Source organism: Solanum dulcamara, chromosome 11, assembly GCF_947179165.1.
Source record: "Solanum dulcamara chromosome 11, daSolDulc1.2, whole genome shotgun sequence".
In the NCBI taxonomy this organism is placed as follows: Eukaryota; Viridiplantae; Streptophyta; class Magnoliopsida; order Solanales; family Solanaceae; genus Solanum; species Solanum dulcamara.
Window position 1 is genome coordinate 45,188,163 of NC_077247.1, and position 23,152 is coordinate 45,211,314.

The 23,152-nt window shown below is 30.9% G+C and overlaps 1 protein-coding gene across 1 annotated transcript; it reads right to left on the bottom strand.

Moving 5' to 3' along the window:
• Positions 1 to 152: 152 nt before the first annotated feature.
• LOC129872804 (uncharacterized) lies at positions 153 to 22,197 on the bottom strand. The gene is made up of 10 exons (XM_055947685.1): positions 21,853 to 22,197; positions 15,668 to 15,915; positions 15,251 to 15,578; positions 15,072 to 15,174; positions 8,875 to 9,197; positions 7,806 to 7,904; positions 3,707 to 3,739; positions 2,016 to 2,263; positions 1,080 to 1,404; positions 153 to 542 (listed from the first exon to the last, which is right to left on the bottom strand). Exons 1-10 carry the CDS (start codon positions 22,105 to 22,107, stop codon positions 276 to 278), a joined length of 2,229 nt encoding a protein of 742 aa, XP_055803660.1. The 5' UTR covers positions 22,108 to 22,197; the 3' UTR covers positions 153 to 275.
• Positions 22,198 to 23,152: the final 955 nt, after the last annotated feature.

The window sequence follows — 23,152 nt, forward strand, 5'->3', positions numbered from 1 at the left end:
TACGCAGCCTTACCTGGCATATATTGTGAATGAATAATCTTACTTTTCTTGATAAAATTCTTTTCTGATATATTTTTCTTCAATGTGTTGATCATGACCTCTTTGTCGGATTATTACATCACACTAGGAACTGAATGTTGATGAAACACAACTTCTAAAGAAGATTAATACATAGTAACAATAACTAGAAGAAAATAATCCACAAGTATTTAATCATATAGAGGATTACTACTTTAACATAATTCATAAGTAGCTAGGGTCAATGCTGTCGAGTTTCAACTTGCTGGATTCTCAAAATTTTCAATTCTCATAACATCTAAGTACGATTTCTTATCAAGTTTCCGAGAAAATAAACCTCTGAAATAATCTGCAGCTCCAATACTTCTGAACTTTGCTGGATTTTTAGCAGAAATGATGCTCGGAGCAGGACAAATTTGTCCGTCAAGTTTTGTGTTGTAAAATGTTGCAATTGAGAGTCTTTCCTTTTCGCTGTTAACCATTGCCCTGTGCTCAATGCTACGGTAGGCTCCATTAGTCACTATCTGCAAATAAATACATAGATAATGGTATGTCAGACTCATTAAAACTATTATACGCTTGTAGAATTCATTTGAAGTCTAAACATTTATGGAGTTAGTATTTTAACTATATATACTTCTCATTTAACAGAGCACAGAATATCAAAAAGTATAGAAACAACAGTTTGATGCGCAAAACCAGCACATGATCTGTTAATAAATGTAGTACAAAACAATGTTTTATACTCCTTTAAACGTTCTGTAGCAAGAAATGATGTATTATGTTATACTAAGTCCTTCACGTAAATTGCTTCAAACAGGTAAATCAATCATTTTTCCTTATTAATCCTCTCATACCTACTAATTTATGTACCAATATTTTGAATATTGGCACTAACAGTGTAAAAGATATTTACACAATAATCACTTCTAGGTAACTACAAGCTATATGTAGCTCGAATTCCTCAAAAAGTAGTGCATTTTTTTGGAAAATCAGGGTACAACAACATTTATTGCAGAATCCAAGCAACATAGTGAAGGTGATCATAACAGCTTAATTACCTCCAAGATATCACCAATGTTGATAATGAAAGCATTAGGAAGAGGACTAATAGGAATCCACAGGCCATCTTTCTTGATTTGAAGTCCTTCCATTTGGTTGAGTTGAAGGAGAATTGTAAGGCCTACTGCATCTGAATGAGGAGTGAGTCCTATCACTTTCTCTGGTTGTGGACATGCAGGATAGTAATTCATCCTCATTGATTGCATTCCTTCTCCAAACAGTTCCCTTATGTATTCTTCATCCATATTCAATGCTTTTGCTACAAAATCAATCATCTTTAAAGCCAGTTTTTTCAATTCAGCTGCATATAGTTCCACTGTTCTTCTGTTTCAATACAACAACTAATTAACCAATATCCTGTATTTTTAGTGGGCATGAGACATTGGTGTCTCAAATTAACTCGGATTTAACTTATGTATACTAACAATAATATCAACAACTTCAACACTCTGATTAGTGTATTCTAACCTATGTTACTTTCCAAGAACGTTGACGCACTCATGTACGAGTCCTTCAAAATTACACTACTTTAGGAAGATACTTTTGAAGAGTCCGAGCAACAATTCATTAATATTGGACTAGAGGGAGTATTGTATTATATGATAAGTTCGTTCAAACAAGAATAAACACATTTTATTTTTTAATAAAAAGCTTTTATAGCCACTATGAAATACTAGTTCAATACCACAAGTTTCAAAGTTTGATAGCCATAACAAGACATATTTAGTATCACAAAATTCCAAAATTTTCATTCAAACTTGTATCAAGGCAAAATATCACAAACAAAAGGAGGACCACTAAAGATTATAATGGAATGAATGAGATCCCTCTACCTTTAAACATATGGGATAATTTCCTTTAAATGAGCTCTATGCAATGAGAATCTAAATTAGTCGGGATAGTAAATTCCGGATATCAAATTGCTAGGGGAATACCTGAATGGTTGAGGGAGGTGGGAGAAAATATGTTGTTTTCTGAAATAAGTAGGGAGGGTTGTCAAGAAAAACATATCAGCCCAGTCAAGTTTCTGTTCCTCAGAAACAACAAAAGCTTGTCCATAACCATCCATATCACCATCCACTTGCTTCAACATTTCCTTTTCTTTTGGTGGCAGGTTGAAGAAATCTTGAGTATCCTTTTTTACTTTCTCAACTAATGTACCACTCACTCCATGGTTTATCACCTGTAATTATCAATTACAGTAGTAAGGAATTTTATATGCAATAAAATAAAAAAATTGAGAACATAACTCCATTCACTACAAAAAAAAAAATCACTACTGAAAAATATTATCCGGGGCTATTCTCACAAATATTTCGATTGAATCAGTGAGAAAAGAAAAAATAGTAGTATTTCTACACTATAAAAATTAGGAAGTTTCCTAGTTTTCGAGTGAAAATTTATTTTCCACCGTGCATTTTCTCAGTGAGTTGATTCGATGGAAAAATCATATTTTATAACATAAATTTTTCATTAATTCGCGATGAGAAAAACCTATATTTTTAATAGTGAAGGTCTAAATCAAATTTAATTTGTACGTACAGATATTAGCATCCACTAAAATCCTTGTATATGGGTTAGTTTGGGTAGTCGACAAAATTTTACTAAAATTATAGTGCAGGGATACTTAAATTGTTATAGAGAAGCAAATCAGATCTCAGATAAACTAGCCACTTTTGAGCTTTCAAAACATAAGGTATGCTTTTTTTCTTTTGCAACATATCCTCGAAAATATCAAGAGAGGATCCCTTATGTTACTATATATCCTATATTCCCCTTTACAGTTAAACTTAATGCCAATTGTAATTTGTTGATTTTAAATTGTAAAGGTATGGGCCTGTCCACAACATCGTCTTGTTCATGTATTTTGCTGTGTTCTTTTTAAGAGGAAATTTCACAATTAACTATTATAATTATTTTAATTATGTTATTTAACTACAATTTGTTTAATTATGCTTTATAGTTATAGTTTTGTTTTTTATGGATTTTTTTTTTGTATATTTCGTTTATCAATATACAAACAAAGTAAGTGTATATAAATTTTATATTTATACATTTTTCAAAACTCCATTTGTATATGCTTGCCAATATACAAACAAACTAAGTAGGTATAAATTCTATATTCAACATTAAAGAATTTTTCCAAACTTATATAAATCAAATGTATCAACAAATCATATACAAATAGCTAGGGTAAGTATATACCAAATCCGGATTTATACAATTAGGAACCGAATTATACAAATTCTAGATTTATATAATTAGAAACCAATTTATACAATTAGAAACCAATTTATACAAATTTAGATTTATACAATTAGAAATTGAATTATACAAATTAAATAGAAAAATTAATTAAAATGTATCCGTATTTAATAATTAATTGAAACTATAACTTAATTACATAATAACCATTAAATGTTTATCATTTGACGTAATTTACCCATGAAATAATTGTGATCAGATTAAATTTCAAGGCTAAAATAATCTCACTTATATTATTTTCCTTTCTTTATCCCCTTAATGATACTTGTGTATAATTATACTACAAAATTTTAATAGCAAAAAACGAAAACAAGCTTAGTAAAATTATACTAATACTACTTATGTTGCAATTAAAATTAACCTGGAAAAATCCCCATTCTCTGCAAGCAGAATCAAACTTCTTGAATTCGAATTCATCGCCAAGAAGCAAGCTTTCCATATTGATTATTGGGATTTTATAATCATCAGATTCGATCATCGGAGGAGGAAGAAGTTGTTGATCAAATCTCAGGTAACGCGCCGGGACTTTTTCCGGTGAGCCTTTCACCAGTTCTTGAACACTTGGCACCGGCAAAGATCCCCCTAGCTTAGACAAATTGTTTTCCTCCATCATAATCACTAACTCATATTTTTTGTTCTAATCCTAATTAATACTAACAAATATATAGTCACACCTAACCTCGATCGTGATACTATATAGTAGAAGAAAAATATAACATTTGTTTAATAATATGCATTGACATTTACGTAATCAAAGGGGCGGACCGGCCTGCTGCATTAATTAAGGATTAATTTGAACTTATTAATTAGCTTTGATTCAAACTCTGTATAAATGTGTATATATTAATAATCACTAAATTAGTATGAAAATTAGATTTTAAACTCAATAAATCAAATCTATTTATATATATTAGGAGAGACAATAACTGTCACATATCACCACCACAAAAAAAAAAAAAAGCAGAAAAGTTCTCCAAACCAATTAGAAGGTCAAAGGCTCGACCTGATCTACAAACAAAACCTTTAAAAAGGAAATTTAGTCATGTATAAGAAACAAGTGAAGTCTTGATCAATTAGTAATGCTATTAAGAAAATGAGACATTTGACCTAACCTATTCAACTCAAAAAAATAATAATTATTTATATGTGGTTATACAAAGATACATTATTTATACACCGTACATATAATGTATGAGAATGTGTATGTATTGTATAATACTAATGTATATACATTGTTTACATATTATATGATTGTGGTAATGATTTAATGGTCATTAGAAGATACAAAAACATATATATAACAAGGTGATTTATCATAGTTAATTTTGATCTAGTCATTTAGGACTTCTTATTTTCATTATTTTCTTGTTTGTGTGTATGTAGTCAATTAAGTAGTACTATTTTTATTTTGTTGTTTTTAATTTATGATTAAAGGAAAATTCATAAGATTTAATTTGGTTTATTTTTTAAACATTAATTAATTTAAAAAATTAATTCATGGTACATAAATAAAAATGGCAATTAAATTAATAGTTGTAAATAGTAGTATATAGATTTGTACCGGTATGTGACAACATTTTTTTGTTGTGGGTCATATTTAAGATTGGACAACTTTATCTGATCAAGAATCCAGACACAAAAATCTTAATATTATCTTAATGAGGAGAATTTCGAAAGTGACTGCAATGGGCAGAAATCTCATTCTTGATCTAAATGACGAACAATTTTCTTTTGTTTGCTAATTTTAGAAATAATAATGATGACATATTATTTGTAGATTAATGCTCGAGAAAACGACATAAATATTATATTATCTTATCTCTTATGTATTTGATTGCGTAAATTCTAATAAAGCACAAAATCCGCTCACACAATTCAGCATAGCTTTAGTTAGGGCTTTACAGGTAAACCGCACCAACTCGACAAATCGAATCAAATCGGAAAAAAAATCCGATTAGTGATTTGGTTTGATTTGATTTGATTTGGTGTTTGGAAAAAAAAATCCGACCATTATAGGGTTGGTTTGATTTTAACTAAAAAAAGTCAAACTGAACCCAAACCGATCCGGTTATAGATATACTACTTTTAAATTATGTTATACATAAAAATATTTATTAAAATGTAATTTATAAATATATTTTTAAAATTTTTCATAATTTTTGTTTTCTTTCTTACATTTAGATTTGGACTTGAGAAGCCATCTAAATAATATACAAAAAAATTCCATCTTATAAAGTTATATTATAAAGTTAAAACTTCAAACAGTGTTCTGCCTCCATCTTATATATTGATATTTTGTACTAGAACACTTTTTAAGAAGCACTGTTATGTGCTTTTTATTAGATACTATGAAAAATCCAAGAAATCCCAAAAAATCCGAAAAAACCCGAAAAACTCGAGAAAAATTGATATCGAAAAACTCGATTTTTATTGGTTTGATTTGGTTTATAGATTTAATAATCCGACACAAATAATTTAATTTGATTTATAAAAAATCTGAACCAACCCGATCCATGTACACCCCTAACTTTAGTTATTTCTTTTTTCTTCAACAAAAAGCTTTGGTAATTCTCACTTAAAACTATGTTGGGAAGAAAATCGTCATATATTTATTGAAAATTCAAAAAGTAATTAATCCAGTAATTATTAGCCAACATATTGCATCATCCTCAATAGGCCTCCACGATCACAATAACCACCAATCACCATAAAATTTCTTTAAAATATTTTGTTGATATGTAGTATGAGATTAATTTAGTTTTTTTATTGAATTAATAGTTACTAATTTTAAATAAATAATTTTTTATATATTTAAATGTTTAAAAAATAAATATTCTTAATTATTTAATATTCATATCTTAATACAATATCTTACAACATATTAAGAATTCAGATGTATATTCAGATTCAAAATCTAAATTTTAATGCACATCATAATATTCAAATTTCAAATATTTTAATCTTAATGAATACAAACAAGACCTTAAAAATATATAAGATTTTAAGTCTAAAGTAAGCGAGAATATTTGTGTATTTGTTATTTTAATTTTTGTATTGTTAATACATGTATCATTATTTAAGAAAAGTGTTATAAAAATGATTGGCCAAATATATAGTTTGTTTATGAGGAAAAATACTTCTTAAAGTAAGAAGTTTCGGAAAAATTACCTTAATACACAACTTATTTTATTATATTTTCTAAAATTTTCTACCATTTGAAAAAACAAAAATTCCTACTCTTTCCTATTTTAGGATGCATCACTTTACACAATGTATCCGACCGATATCTCGGAACGTCAGATACATCACTTTACGCAATATATCGGTCGGATACATCACTTTACGCGATGTATCAGTACGTTTTGGGATGTATCTGGATTCCACCAAATTTAAAAGATTTTTGTAGTTTGGAAAATAATAGAAATAAGATGTAGTTAACTCTTAACACTATGAGATTTGTATAATCATTCCATTTTTTTTAATTGTATATGCATAGAGTTTGAATCCCCTAATGAAACATAAAACTAGAGGACTTAATAATTTAGGGATTTCAAGTATATATTTTCAAGAATAGATACCAAGAATAGAAATAAGCACGAGCAGTAAAAGAAACTGAATTTTATGTCTAATCTGAGATAATTGTCACTACCCATTATCTCTGTATGTGAACATTTTTTGATTGTGATTCGTAAGGTGGACAACTTTATCTTAATCAAGAGTCAGGATACAAATGTCTTAATATGTAGATTAGTGCTGGAAAAACAACATGAATATTATATTATCTTATCTCCTTATGTATTTGATTGCGTAAATTTTAGAAAGCATAAAATCAGCTTCCACTATTCAGTTTAGCTTTAGTTTTTCCTTTTTTCTTCAACAAAAAAGCTTTGGTAATTCTCACTTAAAATTATTTTGGGGAAAAAGTTGTCATATATTTATTGAAAATTCAGAAAATGATTAATCAGTTTTTAGTATCAACATGCATCATCCTCAATCGGCATTCATAATCACCGTATAATTTCTTTAAAATATTTTGTTAACAAATCTTAATACAATGTCTTAAGAAGTCAGATGTATAGTCAAATCAAATATATAAATCTTTATTCACATGTAAATTACCGAACGAATTAGGCAAAGACATATAATAAATGTGAAATCGAAATTTCTCCAACTTATACTATCATGATATTAATATTCAACACATATCAGGGGGGGGGGGGGGTATTATTTATTTTATTTTAATCCTTTCATAATCAAAGGATTTACTTATGTACCATAAATACAAATACTAATTAATTTCTTAGATCATCTTCGCTAATGATTTTCATGGTGTCCACATTTGATTTCCCGACAAGTTCACGGGTGAAAAATCCTTTAAAATACTCAGTGACTCCGATTTTTTTGAATCTTGGTGGTTTATGATGTGTAACAAGGCTACTTGCTGGGCCTAATATACCATCCAATCTTGGACTATGAAATGTTGCCACTGAAATCCTTTCTTTTTCTGAGTTCACCACAGATCTATGCTCTACGCTTCTGTAAATTCCATTTGAGAAAATCTGGTCCAAAAAAAACAAATAGAGATAAGAGGGGCTACAAATACGGATGTCAAATATATATATGGCTCAAAAAAAATTACATAAATCTTATGGTGTGAAAAGCTAATTACATTCTATTTCTATTATTTTTCGAATTACAAATTAAAAGAAAAATCCCTTAAATTTATAGGACCTTAGATACATTAGGAAATCTGCGAATACATAGCTCACGGATTGCGAATGATACCTTACTTAATGGGAGGGATGTATACTGGAGGGGAAGGATGTATCCAAGAAGGGATAAGGATGCATCTGAGAGGGAAGGGGTGTATTTGGCCGAGAGTGAGGAATGTATCCGATAGGTGAGGGATGTATCCGAGAAGGAATAGAGATGTATCTGAGAGGAGATAAGGATATACGTGAGAGAGGATAGTGATAAATTCGAGAAGAGATTTTTATAATTTTTTTAAATGATAAGAAATTTTAGAGACTATAATAAAATATGATGTGTATTTAGGTAATTTTTTCAAAACTTTAAGGCTTGTGCACAAGATAATTTCATAACTTCATATTGGGATGATTTTTGTCCAATCCAACAAACTGATTTTGAAAGTGATCTTCAATTTATTAGCGCAATTCTAGCTCATGTTTAAGATTTACTATAATTTGAATTTACTTTGATTTTTTTTTCTATGGGTCAAAGATTTGGATCTCGAATCTCAAAACTCTAATTTCAAGTCGAGGTCGGATCTCGAATTGGAAATAGGTCTCGAGCCACGAATCAAGGTTGGTATCTTTGGTTTGGTGTCAAAGTTGGGTCTCGATCCTATGTCGAGTCTTAAGGTTCGAGGTCAAGCCTATGAAATATTTTGATAGTTAAAAAAAACAACTAAATATTCAGTTAAATACTATCTTATAAATTTAAATTGCCGAGTATATATAAAATGGAAAAGAATAATAGATAAAGAGAAGAGAAAGAGGGAATAAGTACCTCAAAAGCATCTCCAACATTGACTACAAAAGCATTAGGAAGGGGTAAAACAGGAATCCAAATTCCATCTTTTTTAATTTGAAGACCTTGAGTTTCATTGACTTGAAGAAGGATAGTTAAAGCAGAGGCATCAGAGTGAGGGCAAATGCCCATTACGTTGTCTGGTTGTGGACATGTTGGATAGTAATTCATCCTCATTGATTGCATCCCTTCTTCAAAAAGACTCTTCACTTCTTCTTCATCAATCCCCAAAGCTTTACCCAACATTTTCAAAACTTTCATGCTTAGCTCCTTTATTTCTTCCGCGTACTCTTCAATCGTTTCTCTACATACGTATTAATAAGTGATTCTTTTACTTATTTTCTAATATTGTTCAGTACACAAGGGACGACGTTAGTTAATTATTTAGAGGGAGTATTGAAAACTTCTCTAAATTTGATGCAATTTATTTCCTAATCCATCACATGATATATCAAGTGGTGTCAAATTTTTGCAGGAGTATGAGATTTTTAATAAAAAATTAAGAAAAGTGTTGGAAATACTGTTAAACTTGACGAGAATTTAGAGGTCATGTTGTAAGATTGGAGATATATTTAAGACTATCAATAATTTAAAAATAAAACTAATAATTCACGCCAAATTTAAATGTGTTTTTAATACTTCTCTCTAATTACTTATCTAATTACTTATGTACCTTAGTGAAAAGTAAAGTTGGGAAAATATAGGCATCCGCAAATATGGAGGTGCGGTCTTCAAGAAAAAGAGGTCTGCCCAGTCAAGCTTTTGTTCATCAGAGACAACAAACAGCTGTCCAAATCCATCTGTATCCCCTGGCAATCGTTCAAATTTCTTCTTCTCTTCCAATGGCAGATTGAAGAATTTTTGAGTCTCGTGTTTCACCTTCTCCACCATTGAAGAATTTACTCCATGATTAATCAACTGCAAAATGAGCTGAGCTTGTTAATACTGCTTCTTTCGTTTCAATTTGTTTGACCTAGAACTCGTTTGGATGAGCTTAAAAAAAGTAATTTTTATGTATGAAGTGCTTTTAGAACTTTAAAGTACTGAAAGTTATTTTTATAATAAGCAGTTGAGTGTTTGGATAAAAATGATTAAATAAGAAAAATTATGTGAATTTTAGGGTTAAAAGAATAAAAAAGATAGTTTGGAAATTTAGTTAAAATATAATAGATATAAAAGTAATTTTCATGGTTAAAGAAAATGATTTTAAGCACTTAAAAAAAAAGTTAGAAATTCTAACTTTTCATTTTTAACTGACTTTAAGAACTTTCTGACTTAAAGTTAGTATTAGGCAAACACGTCCAAAAGCTAAAAAATGACTTTAAATTAATCTTGACCAACTTAAAGCCAATCCAGGCTCCTAATTTTGTTAGTCTGTTTCAAAAAATGGCTCCACATCCTTCTTTTCAAAAAGTGAGCTTGGCCTAGTTTGGGGCTTCCATGTGGTATTGCATCTTCCCTTTTTAAATATTTTTTAAATTTTAATTTTTCAATTGACATATTTAAAAACCACATAAAACAAATTAAAGGGCATTTTAGTTTATGATTTAGATAGATTTTTTAATTTTTTATCACAAAATTCAAAAGTTTGTTCTTTACTTTCTTAAATTCTGTATCAAGCCAAAACATGTTACTCAATTTGAAACAAATGGAGTAATGCCCCCTATGGTCCACTTTGGCCCAATCCAGCCTCAAAAAGTAAAAAAAACTCAACTTCACGATCCAATGAATTCCTCAAATTCGAATGATACAAGGCGAACTAAAATAGGCTGATTGATCCAGGTAGATATAGACTCCAATCATATATCACGTGCAAAGTTAGAATTAATGATTTTTTTTGAAACGAACTAAGAAAAATAAATAGGACAAACAAAAAACTGAAACTATACCTGAAAGAAACCCCACTGTTGAGCTGCAAAGTGCAACTTCTGAAGCTCAAGATTCATGGAGTCATGATCGCTATTGTTGATTAAACGTTGCATATCAATGACTGGAACTTCCTTATTTGATGATGAGATTGAACGGTCCTGATCATCACGAACATATCGCGAAGGAATCGTCACGAGTTTCTTCTTGGCCAGTTCCTGGACAGAAGGAACTTCCATGTAATTAACTTGTAGTTCTCCCATATATGTTTAACTGCTTAATTCTATGGCGTCCCAATATTTATAATTAATTTGATATTATAGTAACTCTACGTACGATCCCTTTCCTTTCACTTCTGTCCACAACTATTTTACGTAAGATGATATCTCAATTTGATTAAATTAAATTATTGCATGTGAGGTGAGGTCAATAGAACTCTCACAATTGGTCTGCAAAAATAGGACCAACAAAGACCTTAAGCAGAATAGACATGTACCAGCAGAAGCATCTGGTAATTTTCTTGATCATAAATATGCATGTGGGATAATAGAGACACTTGCAATATGTTTGTTCTACTTCTTCTTCTTTTTTTTTTAGTTTATTTCAAAAAAAATATTTTTTTTCTTTTTGGAAATTCTTCAATTTTAATTTTTTACATGACATGTTTAACATCACAAGATTCAAAAATCTTTTTAAATCAAAACCATACAAACAAATTAAAACAAATAATAGTAATTTATAAGAACCATCATTATATAACCATTCATCAATAGATGTCGCTACCCAAATTGCGTATAAATGAACCACATGCAAACTAAATTATATATATATAAACGGAGTAATTTGCAATTTTTCAAATTATGTGTCAAGTCAAAATCATATAAATAAATTAAAACGAAGAAAATAATAATTTATAAGGACCACCGATGTATAACCATCATGTCGCTACCCAAATTGTATATAATGAACCACCTGCAAGCTAGACTATATATATATAATATAGTAATTTGTAATTTATTAAATTATGTGTTAAAGTCAAAATTATTTAAATAAATTAAAACGAAGGGAATAATAATTTATAAGGACCACCATATCATTCATCAGTAGATGTCGCTATTCAAATTGTGTATAAATGAACCACACGCAAACTAGACTATTTATAATTTTTTAAATCAAATGTCAAGTTAAAATCATATAAATAAATTAAAACGAAAGGAATAATAATTTATAAGGACCACTATAATGTAAATATCGCTACTCAAATTGCATATAAATGAACCACGCGCAAACTAAACTATATATCCAAAGTAATTAGCGATTTGGACACCCAACATATACACTCTGTTATGACTTACACCTCATCCTTTATTTTGTTATGATTTATACCACAACCTATTTTCTTCATTACAAAATCATTAAAAGTCACTTTTCCAAGAATTTACAGAGGGCAAAATAGGAAATAAGGAGTAAGAAAACAAATATAAATGTTTAAATTAAAAGAAATTTTCAAAAATTATTAAAAGAATCCCCTCTCTCTTTCTATCAGTTCCTTTCATCTCTCCACTGAATTATCTTAGTGTTCTTCATCTCTCTCTTTCCCCCTTTCACCCATCAACTTTCAATATATGTAATTTAAATTGCTCACTGGTAAATTCAACGGTGTCTATAAGTCAGTTCAGAAATTTTTTAAAAACAAATGAATACACGATCAAATAGTAATACACAACACAGAAATAATTTCATAAATGATGTACACATGTATATATAGTTCCAATTTGAGAAATGGGTACCTGTATATAGAGGAGTAACTAGGATAGTAAGCTTATAGAAAAAAAAAAGTTATTAAGTTTTTGATGAATTATTTACACATATTATTAAGTAGAATTTTTAACATAAATACGAAATATATGTCAAAATTACTGTCGAACACGCAGGCGAAAGATATATGCACTGAATCTGATAATTCTTTTTATAATTATACATAATTCTGCACTTGAAAGTGAGATATGAATTATAATATATACCAGACAATTCCATGTTATGCCTTTTGTAAACTACATGAAAAAGTGATTTTTTTTATGGTTTTGTAATAAACAAAGAAATTAGGGTGCAAATCACGTAAAAAATAAAAGCTAAGGTGTGAATCATAAAAAAGGATATACATTAGAGATGCAAATCACAAATCACTCTATATACACGTTCTAGTTAGGATTTTGATTACTTCGTTTGTTTCAATTTAATTGTGTTGTTACCGTGTTACTTTTTTTTTAAAAAAAAATTAAAGTTAACAGATTCTCGATTCTTAAAAAAATATAATTTATTGGGTTTTGGACATATTATGTATATATAAAATAAATTTGAAAAAAGATTCATTCATTTGTTAAAAAATTGGCTTGTTTATGTTATTTTTGTGTGAAAAAAGCTCATGGGTTAACTAAAAACTCATCTGATTTTGCAAAATCATAGTATCCACGAGGCGAGCAATAATAAATACCATTCAATATGACAATGAATATCACAGATTTCTGGTAGAAAGCAAAAGAATCATTAAAGGGCTTTAAGATTGGAAGACTACAACAATAGGATAAGAAAATTTCACCAAAACAAAAAAAATCAAAAAACTGTGAGACTTCAAAAAATTTAATCTAATTTATTTTTAATTCAATTTTCTTATATAATATATTTCTGGAAAGCCGATAAAAGTCAATCATGATTATTAAAGTTTCAGACGATAATATTTGACAAGCAATTTATATATATATATATATATATATATATATATATATATATATATATAAAATTGTCAATTTTTTAAAAATCATATCTCACTCGTTTTTAATCTGTTTTTTATCATAATATAATTTCGGAAAGCTCAAAACGAGTAGATCATGATTTCATAATGTTTAGGCCAAAATTTCAGCAAATGATGGTGAAAACGCAGGAAAAACAGAAACTGTTTTCTATTAAACTTGTCAAAAAATAGTCAACCCTAAAGGTTTCAACTTAAATTTATAAAACAATGATCTCAAGTTGATTTACATGGAAATAACGACGGATCATTCAAAGCACAACGGATTGTGTATCTTTAGATTCGCAACGGATTGTTGTTATTGCTATCAAGAGAATTTGCCCCCAGTCTTCTTGAGTTTCACTAGGAAATCAAGATTAATATTCACAAACTAAATGTCATTTTTCGTATGTTGATGAGATTTATGAAGCTAGGATAAATTTCTTTTTTCTGATTTTTGTCTTTTTGATGCGTTACTTTCATAGAAGACTCCTTTCCCCTTTTTAAGTATGAACGGTTGAGTGGTTATAAAACTGTTCCCTTTTTTTTTAAAAAATAATAATTTGACCAGTACTCATTTCCTCCTCCTAAAAGAATAAGTTTGAACAGTTATAACTTAATTGTTCTACCTTTATTTTAAATCAAATATATCATTTATTTTTATGAATCAGATAAAATTGAATCGAATTAATTCATATGGACGATCCATGATCCAAAAAAAATCTTACATCGACGGACAAGGCAACAAAATAAAATTTGATCACTTCTGTCCACAATTATTTTATGGTCGTCCCAATTTGATCATCTAGGAGGCTCTAATTAGATTATTGTGTGTGTGGTCAGTAAAACTTTATGATACTTTGCAACGTTTTAATTGGTGGGTAAATATGTAGGATGGCGACAAGACTATTAGGTACTAGTAGATAATGAACCGCCTCCAAAATAGACTATATACTTAAATTTTCAAGCATCAAACAAGCATATTAAAATGGGGTATACCAAGTTATTAGATTTTATATTTCTAACTCTTAATTTTATATAAAATTTGTCAACTTATTACTTATAATGATTGCATTAGTAAAAGGGTGGTTTCCAACATTAAATTGATAAAATCTAACATAAAATAAATAATTTAAAAAAAATATTCAAAGAAATCATTTTAAAAAAAATAATCTAAAGTATACTTAGATCCCTAATTAAAATTTTGCTTTAGGCTTCCAATTATGTTGAGACGCCCCTGATAGCAATATTGATGTAAATTAAAGAGTATTTTGATATATTCTATACATTAACAAGTCCATCCAAATTATTAAACAAGATAGCTGTTGGTATCCAAATGGAATAAAATGCAACATTGATCAATTGCTCCCATCATCTCCATTTCCAATCCTTAGAGTATGTATGTAAGATTTTCCAACGAGCTCTTGTGAAAAAAATCCTTTGAAATAATCGGCCACTCCAATCCTCCTAAATTGTGCAGGGCATTGAGGAGTGAGGAGGCTAGGTGCTGGACCTAAATCACTATCCAATTTGGGGCTCAAAAATGTAGCAATCGAGATCCTCTCCTTGTCCTCGTTAACGATGGCTCGATATTCGATGCTCTTGTAAATTCCATTTGTAACAATCTGCAAATATTGTCAGAGATTATTTATTTTGAGCCACAAATTGACTTCTATCATACCAAACATACTTATTTCTCACCTCTAAAATGTCTCCAATGTTGATAACAAATGCATCAGGACGATATGGAACAGGAATCCAAGCTCCATCTTTCTTAATTTGAAGGCCTTCAGTTTCATTAACTTGAAGGAGTATGGTTAAACCAATAGAATCAGTGTGAGGGCATAAGCCCATTACAAGCTCGGGTTGAGGACAAGGTGGGTAATAATTTATTCTCATCATTTGTGTCGCGTCTTCTTCAAATAGTACATTCATATCCTCTGCTTTCATCCCTAAAGTTCTTGCCATTGTGTAGAGAATTTTCATAGCAAGCTCCTTGAGTGCTATTGTGTATTGTTCCAGCGCATCCCTTGACGATCCAATAATTTAAATATTGTATACATAAGGTAGAAAAAAGATCCACTAAATATTTAACTGTAAAATCAGTTATTATTATACCTGAGTGAAGGGGGAAGCTTTGGAAACAAGTGAGGCTTTCTCAAATGAGTAGGGAGAGTGATCATGTAAAGTATGTCAGCCCAATCTAATTTTTGTTCTTCAGATACAACAAAGGCTTGCCCATATCCTTCGAGATCTCCTTCTTCTTGCTCAAATTTCTTCTTCTCTTCCATTGGTAGATCGAAAAATGCTCTGGTTTCTGACTTCACTTTCTCCATCAATGATGAACTCACTCCGTGATTCACCAGCTGCACATGTAAGCGATTTTAAAAATCGATATATAGTGTAGTTATAATTCTCCATTTTTTAATTGTTCTTTGTATTTCTTCATTTGTATTGATCAGGGTTGGAACAAAGTACTAGTATTTAATTAAGAATCATGGGATAACGAAAGTACATTGTATCTCTTTCGGAAGGAAGCACCACAACTAAAGTTTGATATGATAATAAATGATGAAAATAAATTAGACACGAGAATTTTACGTGAAAACTCCTCAAACAGATAGAGAGAAAAACCAAGGGATAGAAGAATTTTACTAGTAAAATATGGGAGTACACTGCTCTCAAATATAAGGAGAAAACAACAATTAACACTCATCTCTTGTAAAAGGAATAACTCACTAAAGAGAACACTCAAGACTACAATATTTATCTTGATGTATAACTCTCTTTGTATTCTTACTCTCTCTTTTGTGTTGGGATGAATTAAATGAGGGCATGAGTCCCTCTATTTATAGAGAGCATGAAACGCGTAAACGGATTTTACGCGTTTCATTAAAATGAGTAAAAAGGCAGCCGGCAACAATTTTTGTCAACAAAGTCTGCCTCTGCCTAATTTTTCTACCTACTTTTTCCTGCCTACTTTTTCCTTTTTTGACTTAGACTTTTTTTGCATTCTCCCACTTGAAGATTTAATTGACAATCAATTAAGTCTTCACACCATCTTTTCTACCCAATTTCTACAAAGTTACATTTTTGTTAGGCCAACAGAAGATCGACACCATATAAACTTGTTACTGTTGATCGATTTCGTAAGCATATCTGACAGGTTGTCATTAGTGTGAATTTTCCGAATTTAGTGACTTTCTTCCACCTTCTCACGAACAAAGTGATACTGAACTCGTATGTGCTTTGTCCTTAAATGAAATGCCGAATTCTTTGCAAGATGCAAAGCCCTTTGACTCTCACAAAACAGAGCAGTCTTCTCTTGTTTGTGCCCGAGCTCCTCCAGTAACATCTGCATCCATATTGCCTCTTTGCTAGCTTGTGTAAATGCTACATATTCTGCTTCTATCGTAGATATAGCCACGATAGATTGCAGTTTTGAAACCCAGCTTACAGCTCCTCCAGCAAGAGTAAACACATAACTAGTGGTGGACTTACTTTTATCAAGATCACCTGCATAATCTAAATCAACATAATCTTTAACAGTAAAGTCTGATCCTCCATAACACATTGCAACATCTGAGGTACCCTTGATATATCTCAGGATCCTCTTAACATTATTCAAATGTTCTCTATCAGGATTAGCCATGTATCGACTAATCACTCTCACTTCTTGTGCAATGTCAGGTCTTGTACATACCATGATGATTATTAAACTTCCCACTACTGATGCATACGGTACTCGAGACATCTCCATCCTCTCTGCTTCATTGCTAGGACTCATACTTGAGGATAACTTAAAATTAATAGGAAGTGGGTAGAAATTGACTTACAATCTTGTATCTTGAAGCGTCTTAAGATTTTCGTCAAGTAGTTCTTTTGAGAAAGCTAAATCTTCCTATTATTTCTATCTCAGTGAATTTGCATCCCTAGAATCTTGTTTGCTGGTTCCAAGTCCTTCATTTCAAACTCCCTAGACAATTGTGCTTTTAAATTTGTGAGACGATCTTTGTTGGGGCTTGCTACCAACATGTCATCAACATACAACAGCAAAATAACAAAATCGTCATCACCAAATCTCTTGTAATAAACACAGGGGATCTGAACTATGTCTGTCATATCCAAGACTTATAATGAAGGAATCAAATCTCTTATACCAATATCCCGGAGCCTATTTGAGACCATATAGAGATTTGTTCAACCTGCAAACCAAGTTCTCTTTTTCCTGTTCTTCAAAACCTTCTGGTTGGGGCATGCAAATTTCTTCTTCAAGCTCTCCATGAAGAAATACAGTTTTGACATCTAACTGCTCCAAGTGCAAGTCAAATATAGCATACATTGCCAGGACCACTCGAATTATTGTGAGTCGAACCACCAAAGAAAATATCTCATTGAAGTCTATACCTTCTTTCTGAGCGAATCCTTTCACCACCAATATTGCACAATACTTCTTCACTTGATCATTGCCATTGCGTTTGATCTTGTAGACCCATTTGTTTCCAATGGTCTTCCTTCCTTGTGGTAATTGAACAAGATCACATGTTTTATTTTTATGAAGAGCTTCAATTTCTTCTTGCATTGCTGCCATCCACAAAGATGATTCTTGGCCTTTCATAGCCTCGTGCAAAGTTGAAGGCTCTCCATCTTCAGTTAATAGACAGTATGCAATATTGCTCTCCATAGAATAATCTGAGTGCCAAGCTTGTTCTCTTCTCTTCCTAGTTGACCGTCGAACTTCTGGAGTTTCATCTTGCTCTTATTCTTCGTGCTCTGATGCTGCTTCAGAAGAAACTGAAACTTCTTTTCTTTCTTCAACTTCAACTGTAGTAGTCTCTAATATTCCTTTTGAAGTACTACATTCTTTTGCTTGTATCTTATTTTCAATAAATACAACATTCCTGCTGATTACCACCTTGCGGGCAGTGGGATCCCACAAGCGATACCCCTTGGCTCCATCAGCATACTCTAAAAAAATGCATTTCCTGAATTTTGGATCTAAATTTGATTTTTCTTGGGTGTTGTACATAACATAAGCAGGACTTCCGAATATATGTAAGCGAGAATAATCAGCTGGTTTTCCTATCCACATCTCCATTGGCGTTTTCAGATCAATTACGGTTGATGGTGACCGATTGATCACATAATAGGCAGTTTTGACTATTTCTGCCCAGAATGGCTTTTCCAACCTTACAGTTGCCAACATAGCTCTTGTCCGTTCTAACAAGGTTTTGTTCATCCGTTCTACTACTCTATTTTATTGTGGAGTATATGCATCTGTGAACTGCCGCTTAATACATTCTTATTTACAGAAGTTATCAAATTTATCACCAATGTATTCTCCTCTATTATCTTTCCTGAAACACTTGATCTTTTTCTCAAATTCAAGTTCCACCCGCCTTTGAACTCTTTGAAAATCGGAAAAACATCCGCCTTTCTCTTGATTGGATACACCAACTTCTCTTGGATTAATTGTCGATAAATGACACAAAATATTTCGCTCCTCCTAGGGACTCCATCGATGCTTGCTAGACATCAAAGTGGACCAGATCTAGTATTTCCTTGCTTTTAACAGAGGAACTGCTAAACTTTAATCTATTTTGCTTACTGGTAACACAATACTCACAAAAGGGTAGTAAAACCTTTTTGAGCCCTGGAAGAAGCTTTTGCTCAGCAAGAATCTTCAAACCTCGTTCTGACATATGACCAAGTTTACGACGCCATATCATCGTTGATTCTTCAAATGAACTTGCTGGCGCGATTGATGTTTCTCCTCCTTGGTGTGTTTCACCTTTAAGCACATATAGATTTGCAGCAAGTTTTTCTGCTTTCATCACTACAAGCGCTCCTTTGGATTTTTCATGACTCTACCATGAGTCTTATATGAATATCCATTATCATCTAATTGTCCCAAAGACAATAGATTCTTCCTTAAGTCTTTTACATGTCGTACCTCCTACATGGTGTGTATCGTGTCATTATACATTTTTATTTTAATTGACCCAATACCAATCACATCTAAAGAATGATCGTCTCCCATGAACACAGACCCTCCTAAAATAAGATTATATTGATAGAACCATTCTCTTCGGGAAGTCATGTGCTATGTTGCTTCTGTGTCCATGATCCAGACATCAGTGAAATATTTTCTGCCTTCATTATTTAATATTGCTTTACTACATAAATATCTCCATCATCCAAGGTATTTACAATATTTCCTTGAGCATTTGATGGCTCAGGGTGTTCATTCTTCTTCTTGAACCGACAATCTTTCTTGAAGTGCCCTTTCTTGTCACAGTTGTTACACTTAATATTCTTTTTACTTCTTGATTGAGATCTACAATGATTATGACTCCCACTAGGGCCATATTTCGTTGGTATTTCTCTCACCACCATCAAAGCTGCATCTTGCTGCGAACTTGCTTGTGTGTCTTCCTTATTTTTGCGTCGATTTTCTTCTTCTAAGACAGCGACTGCAATTTAATCGAAAACTAAACTGTCTGTACTGTTCGTCAGGTTGATGATAAGTTGATCATACGAGTCAGGCAGACTTTGAAGTAGAAGCTCCGCACGTTCAGTTCCCTCTATTTTGCAACCCATTGTTGAAAGTTGCGAAAACAGAGTTTTCAAAATATTGATGTGTTCAGTAACTGACATGGACTCTGCCATTCAAAGAGTATACAATCTTCTTTTTAAGAAGATTTTATTATGCAAAGACTTGGCCTCGTACAACCCCGTAAGAATATCCCATATTTCTTTCGCCATCCGTTTTTCAGCCATACTAGACAACACTTGATCAGCTAGTGTCAAGTGTAGATCAGCAACTGCATTGTTGTCTATGTTATTCCACTTGCTATCATCAGTGAAGTCTGTGGGTCTGCCTTCAATTGCAGCTAAGCAATTGTCCTTTTTCAATATCGCTTTTATTTTCATTTTTCACAATGAGAAATTAGTCTCATTAAATTTCTCAACGTCAAATTTTATTGTACTCGACATTGTTATCTGCTTCACACCCTTCTAGATCATTTCTGAATATTTTGCGAACAATCGTGACAAACTGTATCGTCACCAAAATTTAATATTCATGTAAATAGTACTTTTCACCGAACTTTACTATTCACGAAAATTTACTATTCACAGATAGTATCTTCGCATAAAATAGACAGAATAACTAAGAGCTCTGATACTACTGTTTGGGGGAGGAAGTACCACAACTAAAGTTTGATATGATAATAAATGATGAAAATAAATTGGATACGAGAATTTTACGTGAAAACTCCTCAAACAGATAGAGGAAAAAACCACGGGGTAGAAGGATTTTACTAATAAAATATGAGAGTACATTGCTCTCAAATACAAGGAGAAAACAACAATTAACACTCATCTCTTGTAAAAGCAATATCTCACTAAAGAGAACACTCAAAACTACAATATTTATCTTGATATATAACTCTCTTTGTATTCTTACTCTCTCTTTTGTTTTGGAATGAATTAAATGAGGGCATGAGTTCCTCTACTTATAGAGAGGATGAAACGCGTAAACGAATTTTTATAAAATGCGTAAACGAATTTTACTCATTTCATTAAAACGCGTAAAATGAAAGCTAACAACAATTTTTCTCAATAAAGTCTGTCTCTGCCTAATTTTTCTGCCAATTTTTTCTTGCCTGCTTTTCCTTTTTTGACTTAGACTTTTCTTGCAGTATCATCATGTTTTATCTTTAAAAGAACTGGACGATGCATCTATACCACGAAATGGTTTCTAAAAGATTGTTAAATTTTGTTTCTTCCTCTGTTTTAACAGAAAGTCAAAAACGATGCCACTTGGTATTTAATTAATGTTTCCATTTTAATTTGTTTGTCTAATTTTTAATTTGACATGATCTTGTGATGTTTAACAAAAAATACATAGAATATAACATAATTTTATTATCTTAAATTTGTCACGTGCAAAATTAAAATTAAAAAGTTTCAAACAATTAAAGCTACTTTTGCAGATTGCGACAGCACCTGATCAAGGCTCTCACTCGCTCAGAACGTCGATGTGATAGGAATCGATATCTAATGAATTCCATGGTTCCAATAGAAATGAAAGAAAGAGACATTTTTTTTATAAACGAACTAAAAAGAAAAGTAACCAAAAAAACAAATTCAAACATAATTGTTTCGAACATCCTACCTGTGACAATCACTTTTTTTAGTAGCGATTCAAGAAAAAAATCATACTTTTTTAAAACCTAGAATGAACAGTGTTTAATTAATAAGTCAACACCAAATAAAATGAATAGTGTTTGAATATAAACCTGGAAAAATCCCCATTCTTGGCAAGCAAGATGAAACCTGTTAAGCTCTGTATCATCATCATCTCCAATTTCTAGCAGTTTTTTCATGTCAATAACTGGAACTTGAGGCAATATAACTATGGAAGAATGTGATTGATTTTCGATATCATTACGAATATATCGCGGCGGAACGGCTGCTAATTGTTGCTTTGCAAGTTGTTGAACATTAGGCACTTTCAGAGAGCCACCTAGCTTTCTCGACCTTGCTTCTTCCATTGATCAAGTTTTTTTTCTTTTTCTTTTCAGCTTCTCCTTGTTTTAGAGAGGAAACTTACTTATATACCGTAAGGACTAAGGTCACCTTATTTTTATATTTGTATAGGAATGATTTTAGATATTACAAGATTTTTTTATTTTTTTGTACAATAACATGTGCTTTGACCAAATGTACAGCCCACCAAAACAAATAAAAACCAACAGAAGAGAAATTCTACCAAATAAGAAATAGCAAAAAAACCAAGAATAGGAAAGTGGGAAGCGGAAGAGTACTTGAGATTCTCTTTCTCAACCAAATCGGAGCTGAAGATAGATTCAATTATGTGTGCTTGAAAAAGTAATTTTTAAGTCAAAAATATAAAGTCAAATATAAATTACTTTTAAATTAAAAAATAAAAAGTAGGGAGGTCTACTTTTAAGTCAAATTATTTTTCTTTTTTTAAAAAATAAAATTATTCTCACCCCATCTAACTCTCCGCTCTAATTTATATTTATTTTTTTATATATTTTTTTCATTTTGTATTAGATATGTAAATATATTTTTGAAATAAAAAATTTATATTAAAAAAGTCTTGCATCAATTAAAAAATATTTTTCTAAAATCATATTCAAGTAAAAAATATTTTCCTAAAATCATATGTATATATCTAACACAAAACAAAAAAAAATTGAAAGCAGAGGATTAGGTTGGGCGGGATAAAAAAAAATTAAAATAAAATAAAATAAAAATATCTAAATTATTATTTGAAGGTGTGTTTGGGGGGAGGGGGGTTGAAGTGAGAATTTTTTCAAAAACTTTTATAAAAGAAATTTAATAAATAAAAATAAAACTAAAAATTTAGGGTGGGGGTATGGTGAGAGAAAGTGGTGGAGTGAGATAAGAAAAATACATTATATTTTATTTTATAATTTTTTTTGAGAAAAAATAGTAATATTTTAATCTTTAATTTTAACTAATTCTAATAATTTATTTAAATTTTGTTAAGGGAGAATGTTTTGTTCATGTGGAGTGTGATGTGTCAATTTTTTTTAAATGAAAGAGAGA